At 42.6% G+C, this 18,361-nt stretch overlaps 1 protein-coding gene across 3 annotated transcripts in view; it reads right to left on the bottom strand.

Moving 5' to 3' along the window:
- The window catches only part of pcgf3 (polycomb group ring finger 3), a 63,697-nt gene that overhangs the window by 30,006 nt on the left and 15,330 nt on the right, over positions 1-18,361 (bottom strand). For 2 of the 3 annotated variants that reach the window (XM_078261311.1, XM_078261313.1), the window contains exon 2: positions 3,007-3,116. In XM_078261311.1, coding sequence (XP_078117437.1) covers positions 3,007-3,021 — 15 coding nt within the window. In that variant the 5' untranslated portion in view covers positions 3,022-3,116. Of the gene's footprint in view, positions 1-3,006; positions 3,117-7,355; positions 7,512-18,361 lie in introns of those variants that run through there. The other variant, XM_078261312.1, reaches the window with a different exon arrangement.

The raw sequence follows: 18,361 nt of genomic DNA on the forward strand, positions 1-18,361 counted from the left end.
AACAACAACTTTTTTAACTGATGGAGTTGCTCTTAAACTTATAAAATAATGACTGTTACGAGCTTCTGTATGTAAAAATCATCCTTTGTGATGTCATATCAAATCATTTTTATTATGTTTGTATTGTTACACGCTAGATACACTGATATAAAGTGTATCGCCCAATCGATAACTTCGTATCGTATTTTATCCCAATTAATCTCAGGTCACTGAAGGAAATAAATGAACAGTAGAACTGCCCTAAAAAGTCAATAGATGTGGTAAATATTAGTTTATCATGACTCTTATAATCCAAACCAAAATGCTATTGACAGGCTAACTGACAGACCTTTTAATTAGGTAGATCCTACAGAGAATGTCTTCATCAGCGATAACTTCTAAAATAACAAGAAATTCAAAGAGAATGTCTGAGCTGCGGGTTTTTGTAAAAGAAGTTTTCTTTTGATGAAAGTCGACAGCCCTGTGGTATCAGTTTGAGTGTAGCGAGAGACGCCCCGAGGAGAGTGCTCGGCTGTCTGGCTCCACTCGTGGACTGACTCCTGAAGCTCTCCCTGAGTCATATTTACATTAAAGATATCATACATTGATCTTATTTGATGTTTTTTTTCTACCCTACCTACTCTAAAGCTGACTGCTTCTGTCTCCACCATCCGTCAAATCAACCAACAGTTTGTATTCAGCATATTTGCCAGCTGCAGCAGCTCCCCAACCAGCATGCTTTAACAATAGGATAACACACAATGAATGCACAACTGCTGCTATAGGTTTCTTGTGGAGAAATAACACGGAAACTAATGGACCAGCTCACTGGCCAGAGTGTGTGACGGGCTGACTAACTAACAGACTACAACAGAACAGAATCATCAGATGTGAAATTACACCCAGCAGCTTCCACTCAGATAATGGCTGGTTTGGCTGGTGAGTTAGACACGGAGACAGCTGACATCCATCATTTAGAGGCTCCAGCCTGTTCTGAAATCCTCGCTGACTGCTAAAACAAGGAAAGTGTCTCAACTCTGAGATAGAGGTGAAGAAGATAAAAGACACTAGACAAACAGAGAGGGTATAATCGTTGTCTTTGCAGACAGACAAGAGGCTCCAATGTCAGCTTTTCAAGAACTGCCTCGTGACTTTTTTTTAATGAATTCATGAAGCCAATATGTCAGAGTTAGAGTTACAGTATTCGTCAATTATTCAATTAAGTTGATCAACATCACACATGTGTGTGAAAGGGCAACTCCGGACCTGATTATCTGGACATTGTCCGGAGTTCATATGAGAAAACAGATCATGTCTTTTTAAGCAATTTCTCAAGAGGAAATGCCAAATATTCCATAGACTTGGATAGGTTGGCTTTTTTTGTTTGTCTTCTATTGGGTTTTTAAAAGAAGCAATTTGAAGATGTTCCCTTGGGCGTCAGGAAATTGTAATGGGAATTTTTCACTATTTTCTGAGTTGGTACGCTACAGAATTGACATTTGAGATGCACGTAAACAGGAAATTCTTTCCTAAAGCTAAAGGCTGTTTTATGCATCTGCATGAAATCGGCGGCGTACCCCCGGAGACCCCTCTGCGTCGCCGCGAACCACCCTCCGAGCCTTCCACCGTAGCTCGACGTGCACCCCCAAAAATTGGTAACTTCGCGTTGAGGCGACGCAGACCGCAAGGACTGTGACTGGTCAACTCGTCCTGTGTGTTGATAGTCGGTGTTTCAAGCAGCCTACTGTGGGGAGTAGCAACATGCTAGTTCACTGACATAAGCTTTGCAAATAAACTCAGACATATTTTGGTTACAATGACGGGGTTATCCGTTTGTAAAGCGTCTATATGTCAGTAACTTTTGAAATTGGCACTTCGCCAGCAAGCAGTACTTTGTGAGCAGTTGTGCTAAAGTTTGCTTGCTAACATAACATAAACTGGCTGGCAGACACCTCGCAAATAACCTCAGACTTATCACCCCCTAGCGTTATGGCGGTGAAATGCACGCCGAACGGGTCACGACGCCGTAGGAGCGACGCCGTAGCTACGGCGTGGAGTTGACGCGGAAGCATACAACAGCCTTTAGTCCTACTTCTACTAACAGCCAAGCTCAACCATAAGCACCAATAAGAAACTAAACACAGTATTGACTAGGGTTGGGCGGTAATACGGTATACCACGGGGTCTAAAAATAGCAACGGTATCAGTTTCAATACGGTCATTAAAAAAAATGCAATGCACTTATATAGGAGACAAGGATTAAATATTAAATTGTGGTGACCCACAAGTAAGACTGAAAGAGACATTCACCAAGGTACTGTACCTTTAAGGGAGAGGTGTTATGATATACGAGTTCCGGGTTAACTGGCTGAATTATGTCAAACTACGACGGTGGTGAAAATGCTGTTGCTGCGGCGGCGCCGGCCGCTGCTAATGTCGGTGCCATCTACGCGGCCACCATCAAGTTACCGGACTTTTGGCAGCACAACCCACGGCCGTGGCTTTAGCACATCGAGGCCCAGTTCCAGCTGAGAGGAATAACACAGGACGTTACAAAGTATTTCCACGTGGTATCGGCCTTAGATGCATCAACAACAGCCAGGGCTACGGCGCTGTTAGAGGCTCCTCCGGCTAACGGCAAGCACGACACACTCAAAACATTCCTGTTGGAACTCTTTGAACTGTCGGAGCTGGAGAAAGCAGACCGCCTGCTGTCCCTGAACGGCCTTGGCGACAGCAAGCCGTCCGAGTTAATGGAGAGGACGCTGGTTGGGCTGGGCTGGGCGCGGCGGATCCCTCAATTTCGGATCTTTCATTTTCCTGCGGCAGCTTCCAGCACCTGTGCGCACCGCACTGGCCTGCTCCCTCCTCTCTTCCTCCTGAGACTATCGGGCGCTAGCTGTGGAGGCAGACAGGATTTTCCTCGCCAACCGGCAGCAGTTTGCGCTGCCCCCCCCCCCCAGCACACGTCTGCCCCACTTGGGGTTTTTCTTATAAGAGACAAGGAAACGGAAGTGTGGTTCTTACCCCTAATACCGCCATGCGTCGACTGTGGATGGTGCAGCAGCCACGTCTCTTCCTGCGGTTGTGCGGCCGACAGTGTTAGCTCCTCATCATGGAGAGCCTCTCATTGGAGCCTGTGACAGAGAGAGAACGCAAAGCTGTTAGAAAAGATTCATTCTGAAGTCTCACTGTTGATGTTACAATCTGAACATTGGGGCTTGGCAATATCCAAACATAGTATTCTTGGAAAGAATACTACCTACAACCAGGTAAAGGAGTAGTTCAACATTTCAGGAAATACACTCATTTGCTTTGTTGCCCAGAGTTAAGAGAAAAATCCATGCCACTCTCATGCCTGTCCGTTATATATATAAAGCATTCAGCAGTCATTCAGCTTAGCCACCCATAAAGACTGGACTAGCCAGCACACCCAAAACTCACCAATCAGCACATTAAATATAAACGACAATTCACTGTTTTACGAGGGTTAAGCCCTGGGCTATTTCTTGACCGGGAGCAGTTTCCCGGAAACAACTGAGACTCCAAGAAGTTAGTGGTCTTGGTCAAGAAATACCATGTCGCATAACACCTAGATAAAATGGCACGTTGTGATTTTGACACTTCGGTTTTTGTACAAAAATGTATGTATGAGATATAGTGGGTTAATTTAAGCGCTTTGGAGGTGCTCATAGGTGGACTTTATTACTTTTGGACAGAACCAGGCTTGTCGTCCCGTCCCCCCCCCCGTTTCCAATCCATTTTCCATATTTATTGTCACGTCTTCTCGTCTGACTCCCGCGCTATGCGTCTGACTACTGCTTTTATTACAACCTCTACATTTGGTTTGCTTTTACTGGGCAACCAAAGCAAAACAAAGCTACCAACAGAGAGCCAAACTGAGATGGAAACTCCAAGGAATAAATACTTCACAGTACCACCCACACTGTTTGATTGACGAGCCAAATACCACAGCTATGAATGCTTGACAAGAGAGAACAAAAAGAAAGAAAAGAAAAAAGATGAACCCATGTATTGCCACACACAAGTTTGATACTATACAGGGTTCCTGAAAGTTGTGGTTATCCTCCACAGAGGACAACAGATTTCGATCCTCCAGCAAGGCAGCAGTGACTCGTCACTGCCATCACTTTGTGATGCATTCCTTAATTGTAGGAGTCCGACCACTCCAGTCACGATAGGAAAAGGGAATGCCTGGCGAACACCCACCACTCTTTCATCCTCCTCCTCCAAACACACGTACATACACAGTTGAAAATAAAAAATAAAAAAAAGCTGCCTTTTAAGTCTCCGGTAACAACAGTAAGTCTGCCGGGCTGCCTCTGTCTAGTCAACAGACCGTGAAATTAGCCCAGTTTGTCGACAGAGATGAAATGTGGCGGGGGGCTGAGGAGGCTGCTGAGGACACACACACACACACACACACACACACACACACACACACACACACACACACACAACTGCTGCCTACGTATTAGAGAGCCGCCACGTGCTAATGAGCCTCACGCAGATGTTATCCTTACATGACGCCCGTCGACTTCTCGGTGATGTAATGTTAGCAATGTTTTATTTGTGCCTCGTTGGGGTTGAGTTGAGGTCATGTTCACACCGAGCAAAATTTAGGAATGTTTCCTTTTTCTTCTGTTTGGTTTGCTCAGACGGGTGTGGCAACATAAAACAACCCCAAAATGTTGAGGGATTAGAAAACAGACGTTGATATCAGCTATCAAGCAGGTACTTATACTTGAGAAGTTCAACATGTACCAAGGGCAGATGCCAAATGACAAAATAAAATACCTCATGAAGTGAGCAAAACAGCATATTTTGACTAGGGCTGCACGATATCACGCTAACGATCTTACTTGCGATAAATGAACAGATATTAAACTGTGTACTCAGTTCTGCCTTTCAGCTGCTTTCAGAATTCTGCCCTAATTTTGATTATAGTGAGACAACACCAAAACACTCTAAACGTGCTACATTGTATACCCAAGAGCATGTGGACACCCAAACATGACACCCGTGGGTTTGGCATTGAATGACGAGGCATTTTTCGATACTCGATGCTAAGGAGCCAATTCCGTCGGTGCCTAAAAAGGATTTATAACATAAAAGTAAGGGTTAGTGTTGGAGACACCCCACAAAAATAGACAATCCACCTCTGAGTTCAGTTCAGTTCAGAACAAAAGCTGCTGCATTCAGGGTCATTTGAGGGTACCAGTTGTGTGAATGCCAGTAAAAATACATTAAAGTGCTCATATTATTAAGTGAATAACCGGGTTATGCCAGTTCTCCCCATATACATGAGCTGGGAAGAATGGGGAGAATGACTGGAGTAACTCCACCTCCGGTACAGTAGGTGGCGCTCTGCCAACGCGCAACGCTTTTTATTCCGGTTGACCTATGTCAACATTACACAGCACAATGTTCCCGCCAGATGACTGACCTCTTGTTCGGCTCATTACAACGTTATCTGTAACCAGTGACAGGTGGAATTAGCAAGCTGACTTTGTTAGCGAGCTAACTAACATTAACGTTAGCCAGAGGTCGCAGCGGGGGCTGCCCGGTCCCTCCACCTTTTTTGCCGAGACATAGCGTTGACAGCCCGGGAGATGGACAGTTGCCCCATCTCCAGCTGCTGCCTCAGCAGGGAGCAAAACAGATGGGCCGCAGGTTTTTTGCTGCCCGCCGCTGATTCTGGTAATGCTTTTGTTGTATGGTGTCATAGCAACGACTACGTCTCACAGCGTGCTGACGGAGTATGTCCGGTTCAAAATCAACTCCCTCGGAGTTGGGAGCATAGACAGTATATAAGAATGGACCAACAGATCCCGTGTCTCTGGACGGAGACCAGTGACGGCCATTAGAAGCACGTTTCCGGTAATGGCCGAGCGTTACTGCGCAGCCTCAAACTGAGAGAGACGACGTAAATGTGCCGTGAGCAACGTGTCTGAAAGTTGGAAGTCTTCTGGTAGCTGTGCCAAGAGAAATCTCAATAATTCCAAATCTTGCAGAGACGGAGAGCATAAGTATATGTAAGGAGATAACATGGACACAGGCTAATTATTGCTAACTGAAATGCTAGTTAACATTAGTAATTAAACTTAAACAGCTAATGTGAGTCGAAACTGCCTGCGCGCTTCTCCTGTACTATACGGTAATTCCTCTACTATGAGACAGTAAGTCGCGTGGTTATGACACAATCAGCCTATTTTTACAAAAACATCTGCTACGGAGCCATAACGTGAGGTACAAGGCAATGGAGCCTTTTATACATTGTTGTGTTTCTTTAGAAATAAACAATGGACAAATAGAGTCTTTAAACACGTCAGATGTAAAGTTATTCGCTGTCAAAGTGACGTCAAAATGAATGGCAGTCAATGGAATGCTAACGGGAGGTGATGGCTTGTTAGCATCAAAATGGCGCCATCGGAGGTTCGCGGTCCGAGGAGAAGCTTACCCCCCTTGGTTGGGAGGGCAGCTGAAGCATGCGCAGACGCTTAAACCGATCATAGCCCGGTTAAGGTGTATACATGCAGGGCTACTCCGGTTGCTAAAGGAGTTCTCTACCTCTGTTAACCAGGTTATTAGAACTCCGATTTTAACCGGGGTAAGGTGTTTACATGACGTTTGAGAAATCAGGGTATGGCCTTAAGCCGAATATAATTGTTTTTTTAAACTGCATGTAAACGCACTGAAAAGACATTTAAGCTGTAAATAAGACTATATAAAACATTTACAGAAATACAACACAATGCAAATAATTGTTATTATATTATAGTTGTTTTTTTTAGGTTTTTAAAAAAAAATTAAAAAATCTTAACATGAATCCAACATATTAGCAAATGTAAATCCCCGCTGCTTACTGGCCTATTGGTAAGGTCGTCACTAAGGTAGTCATCCACAGATACAGTTCATCCTAAGGAATGTATAAAGGCTTTAGGCCGCCCTACACGTTATTGTAGGCCCAGGTTAATATGCAACTTCATTTTATACAATCTACGTAGTAGGGGGTCCCTGCTCCATCTGTCTTTCAGTTAAGGGGTCCTTGGCTTAAAAAACATTGAAGACCCCTGGTCTATACAAAATCAGAAAGCAGTGAAAAAAGTCCAAGGTGACATCTTAAAAAGTCTTGTTTTGTCCTAAACCCATAACGACCCAAAGAATATCAGTAGAAGGCTAAAGAAACCAGTGAATATTCACGTCTGAGAACTTGCTTTAAAAATGACTCAAAACAATGAATTGACTATTAAAATTGTTGCCAATTCATTTTCTGTCTGTCCGCCAATTAACTGACATATTATTGCAGCTCTAATAACAAGTATATCCACAAAATAATCAGAGAAAACACTTACATCAAGATGTCCTATTTGTTACTATTAGGAGCTCCAGAAGCCTCTCTGATATTCAGTCACAACATCAGATGAAAGTGAAGGTAACTGATGCTGCTAATGTTAACTGTAACCGTAGTGATTCACGATGAAACTGTGTTCATCATCATGCAGCCTCCCACTGAAACCTGTTGAGTGAGCAGCAACCGCTTCCCACAAACCCACTGACAAACCCACTGACGGTTCACACCACCGGCACGTTCAGAAACCAGCTGATCTGGTTTTATCAATCATGATCTATGACAAGAACAATAACAAAAACACATATCATCACAGCTGCCTACTTACTTGTGTGTTGGATCCTGAACATGGTTCATATTTGAGCTGATTAAATACAATTAAAAGGTTTCAAGAAAACACTAAAAACAAAACACCAGAAATTTGCTCTTGAAAACTTCAGTTAAAAAATGTTCAGCAACGATCTCGACAGCTTACTTTTCCTCATATATTGGGTGCCTTGATGGTATTTATTTTGGCTCAAAGAGAGGTACACGTGGTGGCATGTTTGCTTTATTGTCTGTCTGGTATCTTATCACTCTGAGCTGCAGAGGTTGCAGCTTGCTCACTCTCTAAAAAGGCCCTGACACGCCAAGCAGACGGTCAAGAACTAGTGGCGACAAAGGTCGACTGGGGCATCGCCTCACGTCGCCTTTGTCTTGGGCAAAAAAAAATGCACTTGAACACACCGCAAAGACTACAGCCGACAGCCAACTACGCCTGAGTGAGAGGAAATTACTCCGGACATAACGGTTTCATTTACAGCATTACAAACTAGGTGTCTGCGGCGACGTTCCCGGCAAAAGTCACAGGCAGCAGAGAGTTAGCAATGCAGTTTCCATCATGCAGCAGTGGTTGGCGCGACAAGAGAGGGTAGGCAGAGCTAACATAATAGACTTTTAAACCGTCTTAAACGGTTACTATGGCCGAACAAAGAAAAGAGCGATGACTAAAGACGATAAAACTTCAAAAACAAGTGAAAGTGAGATCCCCCAAAACACAGCCATAGGTGCTGCCAAAGAGAACAAAGCGGTGATCTTCAAGATTTCGACTTTAAGAAATGTGTGTGTGACATTACAGATGCTATATGCATGTTTTTTTTCATACAACGTTTGGTAAATAAATGTGGCTATTTACATGATATTGTTCCCCTCCAGCTGCTTTGGCTCATTAAGGAGAAACAACAGTAGAACTAAATCAGATTTCTAGCAGAACATTTTTCTTCAACTACAAGAATTCCCCCACAATAGGCTGAAGAGGATAACAGATATTACTGGTGACTGAGTCACTACAATTATTTTGTCCTGACTTTATTAATGTCAAAATCTATTTATTTTTTTAAATCCACGAACTGAAATTGGTTTCTAGTTGTCACTTTTACATAATTATTCTGTGGTCACGGCCAAATTGTCGAGACTGTGGCTCCAATCCACTGCTTAATAATGGTCGCTTGTAACGCTGGTGAATGGGAAATTGTTGCACCAGTCACTCAGGATAAGAGGATCAGCTAAATGCCTTAAATGTGAAACGTTTTTGAGGGTTGATTTCCTTTCTGGTGCCCTTACGTAACAAAGTGAAAGCAGAACAGAGTCTAACTGCCTCTCAGAGGGGCAGAAATAGCAGCGCAGGTTTCAGTGGTCTAACTGTTTCAGGATCAGAGGTAGGGTTGGGTACTGAAACTAGGGCTGCACCATCAATCGCAATTGTATCGAAATTGCAATATGGACTAGTGCAATATCCAAATTGCAGGGGGGCGCAATATTTGTTAATGGCAATATGTGTCAAACCATTCTGAATGAAGTATTGCGGCGCTGCAGAAATGTCCCGACCTACAAATCGTATCCTAAAGACAAAAAAAACTCTTTGCTTGGTACAGTTCCTCGCAAAAAAAAAAAAAATATCACACTATAAATCATTTTAATTTCTTTCAATGTTTATAATTTTCCATTTAAAATGAGAATAATGATACAAAAACGATCATTCCCTCGAATATCGTGAATCATATCGCAATATCAGTCAAAATAATCGCAATTAGATATTTTCCTCATATCGTGCAGCCCTAACCGGAATCGGACCGGATTAGAACGCAAATTTCGGATGCTCATTTCGGTTCCACTTAATGTGGCGACTGAAATATTTCCCCTCTGTCGCTCCGAAACGGACATAAAAATATCACACTCTCTCTGAAGTCTACCGTTAGCTAGCTATCGTAAACGTAGGCTACTTTTAAAATGCCATATTTTCCCTCTGGGATCACCTAAATGGACGTAAAAGCATATTAACCATTCGCTGCACTTGATCGCAAGTAAACATATTACATCTTTGATGTCATTTTTCAAGAATCGGTTTAGGAATCGGAATCGTTTTAAAAAGTACCGGTTCGGCCTCGGCATCGTAAAAATCCAAACGACACCTGACCCTAGTAAGAGGTCACTTGCCCCCTCTTAAGTGCTAAATAAATAAATTGTAAACATGTACAAGATGGTGAACTGTGCAACTATGAATGGGAAACAAATTCACACATCTTCATTCGGTGCAGAGAAAGCTTTTCATCTTTCAGCCAAAGCTCTGATGCAATGCTAAATAGTTACCGTTATTATGATGAGGGATCTATTTTATCCACATAAGGACATGTGCTCCAAAAGCAATGTTTAAAATGCCAAATTTAGACACAATATGCAGTTGGCAGCATTTCAGTGTCCCAGGCACTGGTTGTTGTGAAGTGCAGCGCCAAAGCAACAACCTAAAGGCTGTTTTATGCTTCTGCGTCAACTCCACACCGTAGCTACGGCGTCGCTCCTATGGCGTCGTGACCCTTTCGGAGTTCTGCGTCGGGGTTGAACACGTTTCTTTGCATCGCGGTGCATTTCACCACCAGAACGCTAGGGGGTGTGTGGTTTCCGGAGGGTCAATCGCGAAACTCTGCCATTTCCGACGAAAAAGAGAGAGACCGTTCATGTTATTTTAGCGAGCAAACTTTTGGACAACTGCCCACAAAGTACTGCTTGCTGGCAAAGTGCTAATTTCAAAACGTTGCTAACGTATAGACACTTTACGGATAACCCCGTCATTGATTCTACGCAGAAGCAAAAAACAGCCTTAAGCCATCAAATACAACGCCAGAATACTTGAGCTCAGGAGCAGGAAACATATTTTTGTCAATAGGCTAGAGTAAATACCAAAACTACTAGGGATGTCCCAATCAGCTTTTTTTGAAAATATTTAATATCTGCCAATACCGAGTCCCGATACGATATTTGATCAGATAATAGAGCTGCGCACAGTTTTTTTGTTTACAAAAATAACTAAGTACACAAAGTAACTCTATATATAAATATCTCTTACTGTACATACACACCACCGCCGACTTGAGCTTCTAAAGATACCGGAAGTCATTCATTTTCAATGGAAGCTGGCTTCTCTCAGCTGCAAGGAGCGTCAAATCTGTCGGCGTTGCCTTTTGGCGTTTTGAGCGACCAGAGCGTCAATCAGAAAGTTGAAAGTAGGTCAACTTTATGGTAATGAGCTATGACGCGGTTCAGCGGCAACCAATCGGAATATAGACGTCCTTCGCGCTGGCTGATTCCAGAGAAACATACGATGTAAACTTGCGTTCCTACCAAAACATTAGCTCCGAGAAAAAGGAGGAAAAGCTCATCACTGCCGTTGCTGGGTTCCCTATCATTTATGATATTTGCGTATAGGGACCAGTTAACGTTACCTGCCGGTCACATGGTCTCTAAACAGTCCGCTCACGGTGAAGTCCTGCACGGATCAACAGCTGACGGCTGCTCGCTCTGCCTGCATTCTGCTGCAGTTCAGTGGCTAATGAGCGAGTTAACTGCTAACACCGCTGCGACCAACAACCAATACAAATTCTGTCATTATATATGTAATTTATAAAAAGGTTTCTAGTGTCAATGTATTGGCCGTGCAGTGGCTGCTTGTGCTTTTTCCATGATCGAACATAGAATGCTGCTACGTCAGAGCGGCCAAAGCGTCAAACAGCTTCCCCGTACTTTTTGACAAGCGTCCTTGACGGGGGAGGCCAGAGCTTCTTTGCAGCTCAAGTCGGCGGCGGTGCGTACGTACAGTTAGGCTTAGATTAACTGTTGGTGGTTGTTAATGTCAACTTTCTTTTATGTGTGATGGGAGAGTGAAAACTGCATTCCTGGTGACTATGAGAAAAAGTTGCTCTGCGTACTAAAAACACTTTTGTTACTGTGGCAGTAGACAACTTTTGAGATATGATTTTGGTTTTTAAACATAATTACTGCCAGTAAAAACCTTTAATTCATTGCAATAAAAACAACAAATCAGACCAAATTAGTTTCCACTACAAATTTACTGTTAAATTTTTGCATCGGGTTGTCTAAATTCATGAATCATCTGAATATAATATATACATATAATCCCCAAGAGTGCCGGTATGGATGGGTAACCTGCAACAAGTGGTAAAAAAAAGTTCCACATTTTCAGGTAAAAAATGATGCGGGTGGGCCACAGGTGTAATAGAGGAGAAGACAAAAACAGAAGTACAAAATTTGAATGATATTTGGCACTGCAGTCTTGACTACATTACCTTTCATCTCTTTCCTTCACTCCACCCTCAGGATAAAATATAGGCTACATTTTTGTTGCCCCACTTCCAACAATGTCACGCTCTCTTAGCATATGTTTACATACAGTATTTAAATACTGATATCCGAGTCTATAGTTTGGTCCTGTGACAAACAAGGAATGCACTCAAAGCTGTATGGCTTCCGGGTGGCAGCAGTACTTACTATGAGCCACTAATAGAATGTAAGTCATGCCTTGACCAATGCAAAAACACGGATAGAAGTCCTCTGGATACAGCCAAGTCTGGAGATTAACAACATTTGCAGTCAATCACGAGTTGCACAACTGTCTCAGTAGCTGATAAGTACACACACACTCTGGCATCACAAAGAGCCCCTGTTGGCCTGCCTGTGGGTATTGGAGTGTTTGGCCTCGGTATAAATTGGCTGCCAGCTGGCCCGACGGACACTGAAGGCCTGCATCAGTGGACGGAGCCAGGAGGAGAGGCCTCTTCTTGTTGTGGGAGCTTTGGCTTCACTTCAACACACACACACACACACACACACTCGTAGGCCACACACTTTGACAAAAACAAGCACACAAAAGTACACAAAAAATTTCAACACGCCTTTGCCCAACTGTAAGCATTCACACAACCGCCGTCACGCACAGGTATTGTCTCCTCTTAATTCTGTTTGATGGCCCTCAATCCTCCAGCCAGGATTCAATGCCTGGGGAAATCAGGCAGACAATGGACGGCATCCAAAGAGAAGCAGACTGCAGCCGGCCAGGAGGGCATACGCGCTGCCAAGAAGCAGAAACACTTGAATAATTAAGCTTTGAGTTTAGGTCGTGAAGGCCAGGAGTGAAGTTAGGGATGCTAATGTGTAATACGCCTCGCAGGTCAGACACAAACACGGAGAGAACAGACCCAAAAACTGAAACTCCTGGCTGCTTAGGTTTGTAAATATATGATGGATTTCTTTTCATTTATTTTGAACAGTAGTGCCAAGTGTCAAAATCCTCCTGCTGGGGACTGAGGTAACATTTTTGCCCACTGGCAACTTCAGTAGACTACTTTCATTGTAAAAAGAATAATAAAAAAAAAAAAGAGGAAAATTTCAAACACTGTATGAACACTGAAAACTTTCCAGAAAGGCAACAGGTCACAACAGGCTATAAAACTGAAAAGCATCTCTGATGCTATGAGATTTACAATAACAAAAATACATAGAATAATGAAAATAAAATGTATGCATTAGGAGTGTTTAAATTATTTCCACCTTGTCTACATTTAAACGTTCAAAGCACCAAACTTTTATCATTCCGGTAATCGGCACTTCTGGGTGATGCCGTTGAATGTGCGTTAGCGTGTTAGACATGTTTCCATTAACATAAACTACAACGGTAGAGCAACAGCTACACGCCGTCCTTGTCTTAAGCCCCTGACACACCAACCCAACAGCCGACCGTTGGCAAAAAAGGCAGTCAGACTGTATTTTACAATGCTACAATTACTGTTTATTTACATGGAGTCTGGTGGGTTTAACTAATGAATTTTTGCAGATGTTTTTATGTTAAAAGTATCTTACTCTTTAACAGAAAGGTCGACCTCCTTAGAAATCCTTTCCCGTCAGTGGCCAAACGAGCACTTTTGTGAAGGTAAATACAAACTGCATAATTGCCCCATTAACTGACATCGTAGCTTGTTTCGCCGCTGCTAACTGCAGCGATCTTGCTTAATACTGGACCAATGTCAAAGATTATTGTTCCCATCAGTCACTTAGACACAAAACCATAGGAAAATAGGGTGCAGGTTGCCGGTAGTTACCTTTTAAACAAAACACCAAAAAGGTTTCTTATGTTATTTTCATAATTTATAAAAGCTCAAACATTTCAGACTCTTCGCTATAACAAACATGTGTTCAACGCATCCAAGGCCACAGCAATGACGCACGCCACATCCGTTTTAAACTACTCTGTTTGAGTAACTATCTATGAAGGCCAGGATGATCCCATTAGTGATCTCAGGACCTGATGCCCTCTGATGAGAGAGCAAGCAAAACAATCAGCATGCAGAACGTGGAGATCCTGTTTACTTACATGCAGTACCTTAAAGGTTTTCTGCAAACTCAATACAGTGGGAGATTAGATGGAGAGAAAAGAAAAACAATCCATTTAAAAACAGATTCAGTGTGGTTATCTCTGGTAAAACATGGTATGTGCTGCTTGAAGAAGGCTGTGTGTCTGTGCCATGTGTGGGGACAAAACAATAGTGTGTGCACCAGTAGAGGTTTTCATCATGTATACCAGTTTTAGTTTTAGTTTTACCACTCACGCTAAAAGGGTTGGGGATTCCCACTGGAACCCCTAGTACAAAACACTCATAATGACACTGTAAGGAGCTTTGGATATATGTTCCCTCTAAACAGCATATGCTATTAGCATCGACAAATGGGCTTGTTATCCAGCTCCTTCAAGTTATTAAACACAGGCACTATTATAGAGCACGTTGTGGTCTTACTGTGCACACAGACAAGGACACAAACACAGCCAATACTAAGGAGAAGATATCAAACAGTCTTAACACCCAGAGGCTCAGGACACATTGGCCACCCCAGGCGGCAGGAAGATTAAAAAAATAAATAAAAATATGATTCAAATGAGGAACAGAGGCTCTGAAGAAACATGTTGGGCCCTTCTCTATTTCTCCCTATCTCCATCTGCTTAAGAAATGCATCCTGATGATTACATTACGGCTGATTCAAATGACGAGACTTCACTTAACTTATTCATTCAGATATTTCACCAGGAAACCAGGGGAAATCTGTCTCTTTAGCTGCTAAACGCTCCTCTGTTTACCAGTGTGTCTGCTGTTTGCTGCTAAGCAGGTAGTGCTTTTACAGCAATTTCTCTGAAATCAGTTGCCTGCAGCGGCTAAAAACGGCACTATGGGAGTGCTCAGAGTCAACCAAAACAGTAAGGTTAAGGACCGGACAGCTAAAATTGTTTAGCTTAAACTCACTTTGAAGCTGGGACCGGCAAATTCAGGTGATAATTCTCTGTAGTTTTGTCTTTATGAGCGACTCCTTTCCCGTTATTACTCCTTTTGTTTTGATTCCAGCGACATCTTCAGTGCTTGTAGCTGTGTTGTTTCTGCAGTGCCCTTCAAAAGATATCAGCTGTCAATTTAACTGAGAGTACAATTAGTACAATGATTTCCTTGAACACATGACTACTCTTCAGTTCATTCCAAACAAACATAAAATGCATTATATCCTAAAGGACTGGGATGTTATTTTCTTGGTAAAGATGTTCAAATGAAACGGCTCCTACGTACCTGCTACAGGCTACATCAACACTGTTTTACATTAACGAGTGATAGAAAAGACAGTTTCTATATGAATACAGATTTTTGAGGATTTAGGATCTTTTTTTTGAAGTCCCTAATGTTACGTTTTCAAATGGTCGTCATCATTAGGGTTCACACACAGCTCTGTTAAGCTCTTGATAAGAGCAGGGCCCTTGATCGGCCACACATCTTAGCCACAGCCCTTCCTAACTGATAACCTCTCTTAAACCTAACTGCCCTTTGGTCCAGAGGTTTGAGACACACTCTGGCGATTCTCTGCAGGGTTGCGCGGAGGCGTGGGAGTCACTTAAATGGCCCATTTGTGTGACTTCCTGTTGTGTACTTTAACCCCTCAATGTAGCACAAGTAGACTTTATATTTTATAATTATTGTTTTCCATTGGAGCGTTTTTATGTTCTCGACATTTCCGACCGCACTTGAAGGCAGCTTCATTTCATGGAGAAAGCGAAAAAGAAAAGGGAGGGAGGAATTGTGCATTGTGCTACAGCTTGTTGCAGGGAACAGTCAACTCCTGGTCTTTTTGGTCTCAACTTTTAGGCACCCCCCTGCGGCCCCCACCACCGCAGCCTAAACCCACTTGCCTCCCCAATGGGAGGCGGGGCGCCAGATTGAATACGTCTGAACACGGCCGATCATCAACTCCAAGAAACCTGGAAGATTAACACTGATTGGCTTCATTAATAATCAATGGTCAATTTGGCATGAATGCAATCCACCGGACAGTACTGATATCAACAAAAAGTACATTTGAATTAAGTAAGGAAATATGCCCTGCCTATGTAGTCAGCACAGCTAAATGCTTCTCCCAGAGTAAAAAAATTTCAAGTTAAGCAGATGTAAAAGTTATAATTACTATTATTATTACTATTATTATTATTATTATTATAGAAATTCTGTGTTGACAAGGGAACTGTACATTCTCTTTCACAACTGTTACACAATTGAATGAAACTTTCAAGATACCACATCTTTGGGCGCTTGGGTAGCTCACCTGGTAGAGTAGGCGCCCATATATAGAGGTTTACTCCTCGACGCAGCGGCCACAGGTTCGATTCCGACCTGCGGCCCTTTTCTGCATGTCATCCCCCCCCTCTCTCCCCTTTAATGTCTTCAGCTGTCCTATTTAAATAAAGGCCTAAAGCTTTTTGCCAAAATACAAGGCTGTGTAAGCCTTGTATTTTTTACAAAAAAAAATTGTAATATCTTTGATGATATCTGTGATAGAATATTTACCATCACAGATATCACATTTAAAGTACTCTACTACGATTCAGCGTGATGGAATTATTATTAATTTCCTGTGTTACACTTCAGTGTTTATCTTGGCGTAGCAGATGAGTTGATAGCAGTAACTAAAAAGCTGCTTGAAAAACATAAATGAACCGGAGGCAACAACGTCGCTGACCTCGAGACAGCCGAACGTGACGAGTGGATAATATAAAAGGCTCTCAGAGGACCGAATGGGTCTGTTGTTTCCCCAAAGAAACGTCAAACACTCCCTTTCTCCTTTCAAGTCACAGCAGTAAGCCCAGTAAGCTTTGGAGCAACAGTGTAATCCTGGCTACATGTTGTCAAGATGCAAAGCTTTTCTATCCCAGATAATCATCCTCGGGACCACCAGCAGCCGGTCAAATGGTGCTTTATTTGGCAGTGACTGGTGCAATAGCCACATGTAGTTCACCAGTCCCACCATTGGTAACCAACGGGTGTCTTTTTTGTTCTAAAAAAAAAAAAAAACAACCTCGTCTGGTGAAATATTGTGGCAGATATGGATTCACCGACCACTATAAAAAAGGTGAATAAATATTTCCAACCCTGACAGCTGCATGGAAGTACACTTCAAATATTGTACTTGTGTAAGCATTACTATAAAGTAGTGCTGTCAGTTAAACGCGTTATTAACGGCGTTAACGCAAACCCATTTTAACGGCGTACATTTTTTTAGCGCGAGATTAACGTTCTTTTTGGCATAGCAAACTTTGTAGTTTTTTTTCACATGCTGTTGCAACAACTAGTAACGTTAGAAAAACTACAACACCACACCGGATCTAGCTAGACCGGAAACAAAACAACAGGCACGCCGCACACACTTGTTTGGGCTTGTGAGCCGGCCAAAGAGTAGTAGGCTAACGTTACGTTTTGAGTGGATGGCAAGCGCGAGATGCCGAAAATGGATGCCAATAACATTCTGAATGGAAAGTTTACTTTTTAAAAGTTGCCAAATGGTTCCATTGACAAGACCAAAGTGATGAAGTCGTTGTGAACTGAGCTATCATCGCAGCACGTCCAGTCTGAAATACCACTTGATGGCCAAGCACACAGCTGATGCCAATTCTCAGCCCCCTCGTCAAAGCCAGGCGACAAAAGCACAAAGCAAGCCGATCCACTTTTCCATGTTGATAAGAGCATTAAAATGAGAAAAAAGAATTGGGACAAAAAGAAATAGAGACATTTAGAATAGATAAAAATGTGTGATTAATTGTGATTAACTGCGAGTTAACTATGACATTAATGTGATTAATTGCGATTAAATATTTTAATCGTTTGACAGCACTACTATAAAGACAAAATATGGATATGACGACCACAAATGTTGACAAAACATTTTGTTTTCACAAAATGAAACAAAGGCTTGGATTTGAGTTAGATTTTGCTTGTAATGTGGGAACACTGAGGAAATGAAATCTTTTGTAGTGGCTCTGACTCAAGTGTGGTGCAGACAGCATGACTTTGGCTGTGCTTTTGCCCGGCCCACACACTTTTTTGAGATCTGAGACAAGAATCCTTGAGTCTGCAAAGCATTCACGCTCACAGCCGTTACAACAAGTTGTCTAGTTGGAGAGGTTTCACAGAGCTTCAGGACCTCGTCAACAGTTTTGCAAACATTTTTCATTACGTCGGACAAAAACAAGATGCACTTGTAGTTGTAGTTCCATGGAGATGAGCCTGAGATGTGAGCAGTATCCAATGAGAGAGCAACAGGAAAACTGGAAAGCAGGGAAGGAGTGAGTCAGTGCACCAGTCTGCAATTGTCTTAAAT

The sequence above is a fragment of the Sander vitreus genome, chromosome 10, assembly GCF_031162955.1.
Source record: "Sander vitreus isolate 19-12246 chromosome 10, sanVit1, whole genome shotgun sequence".
Classification (NCBI taxonomy): Eukaryota; Metazoa; Chordata; class Actinopteri; order Perciformes; family Percidae; genus Sander; species Sander vitreus.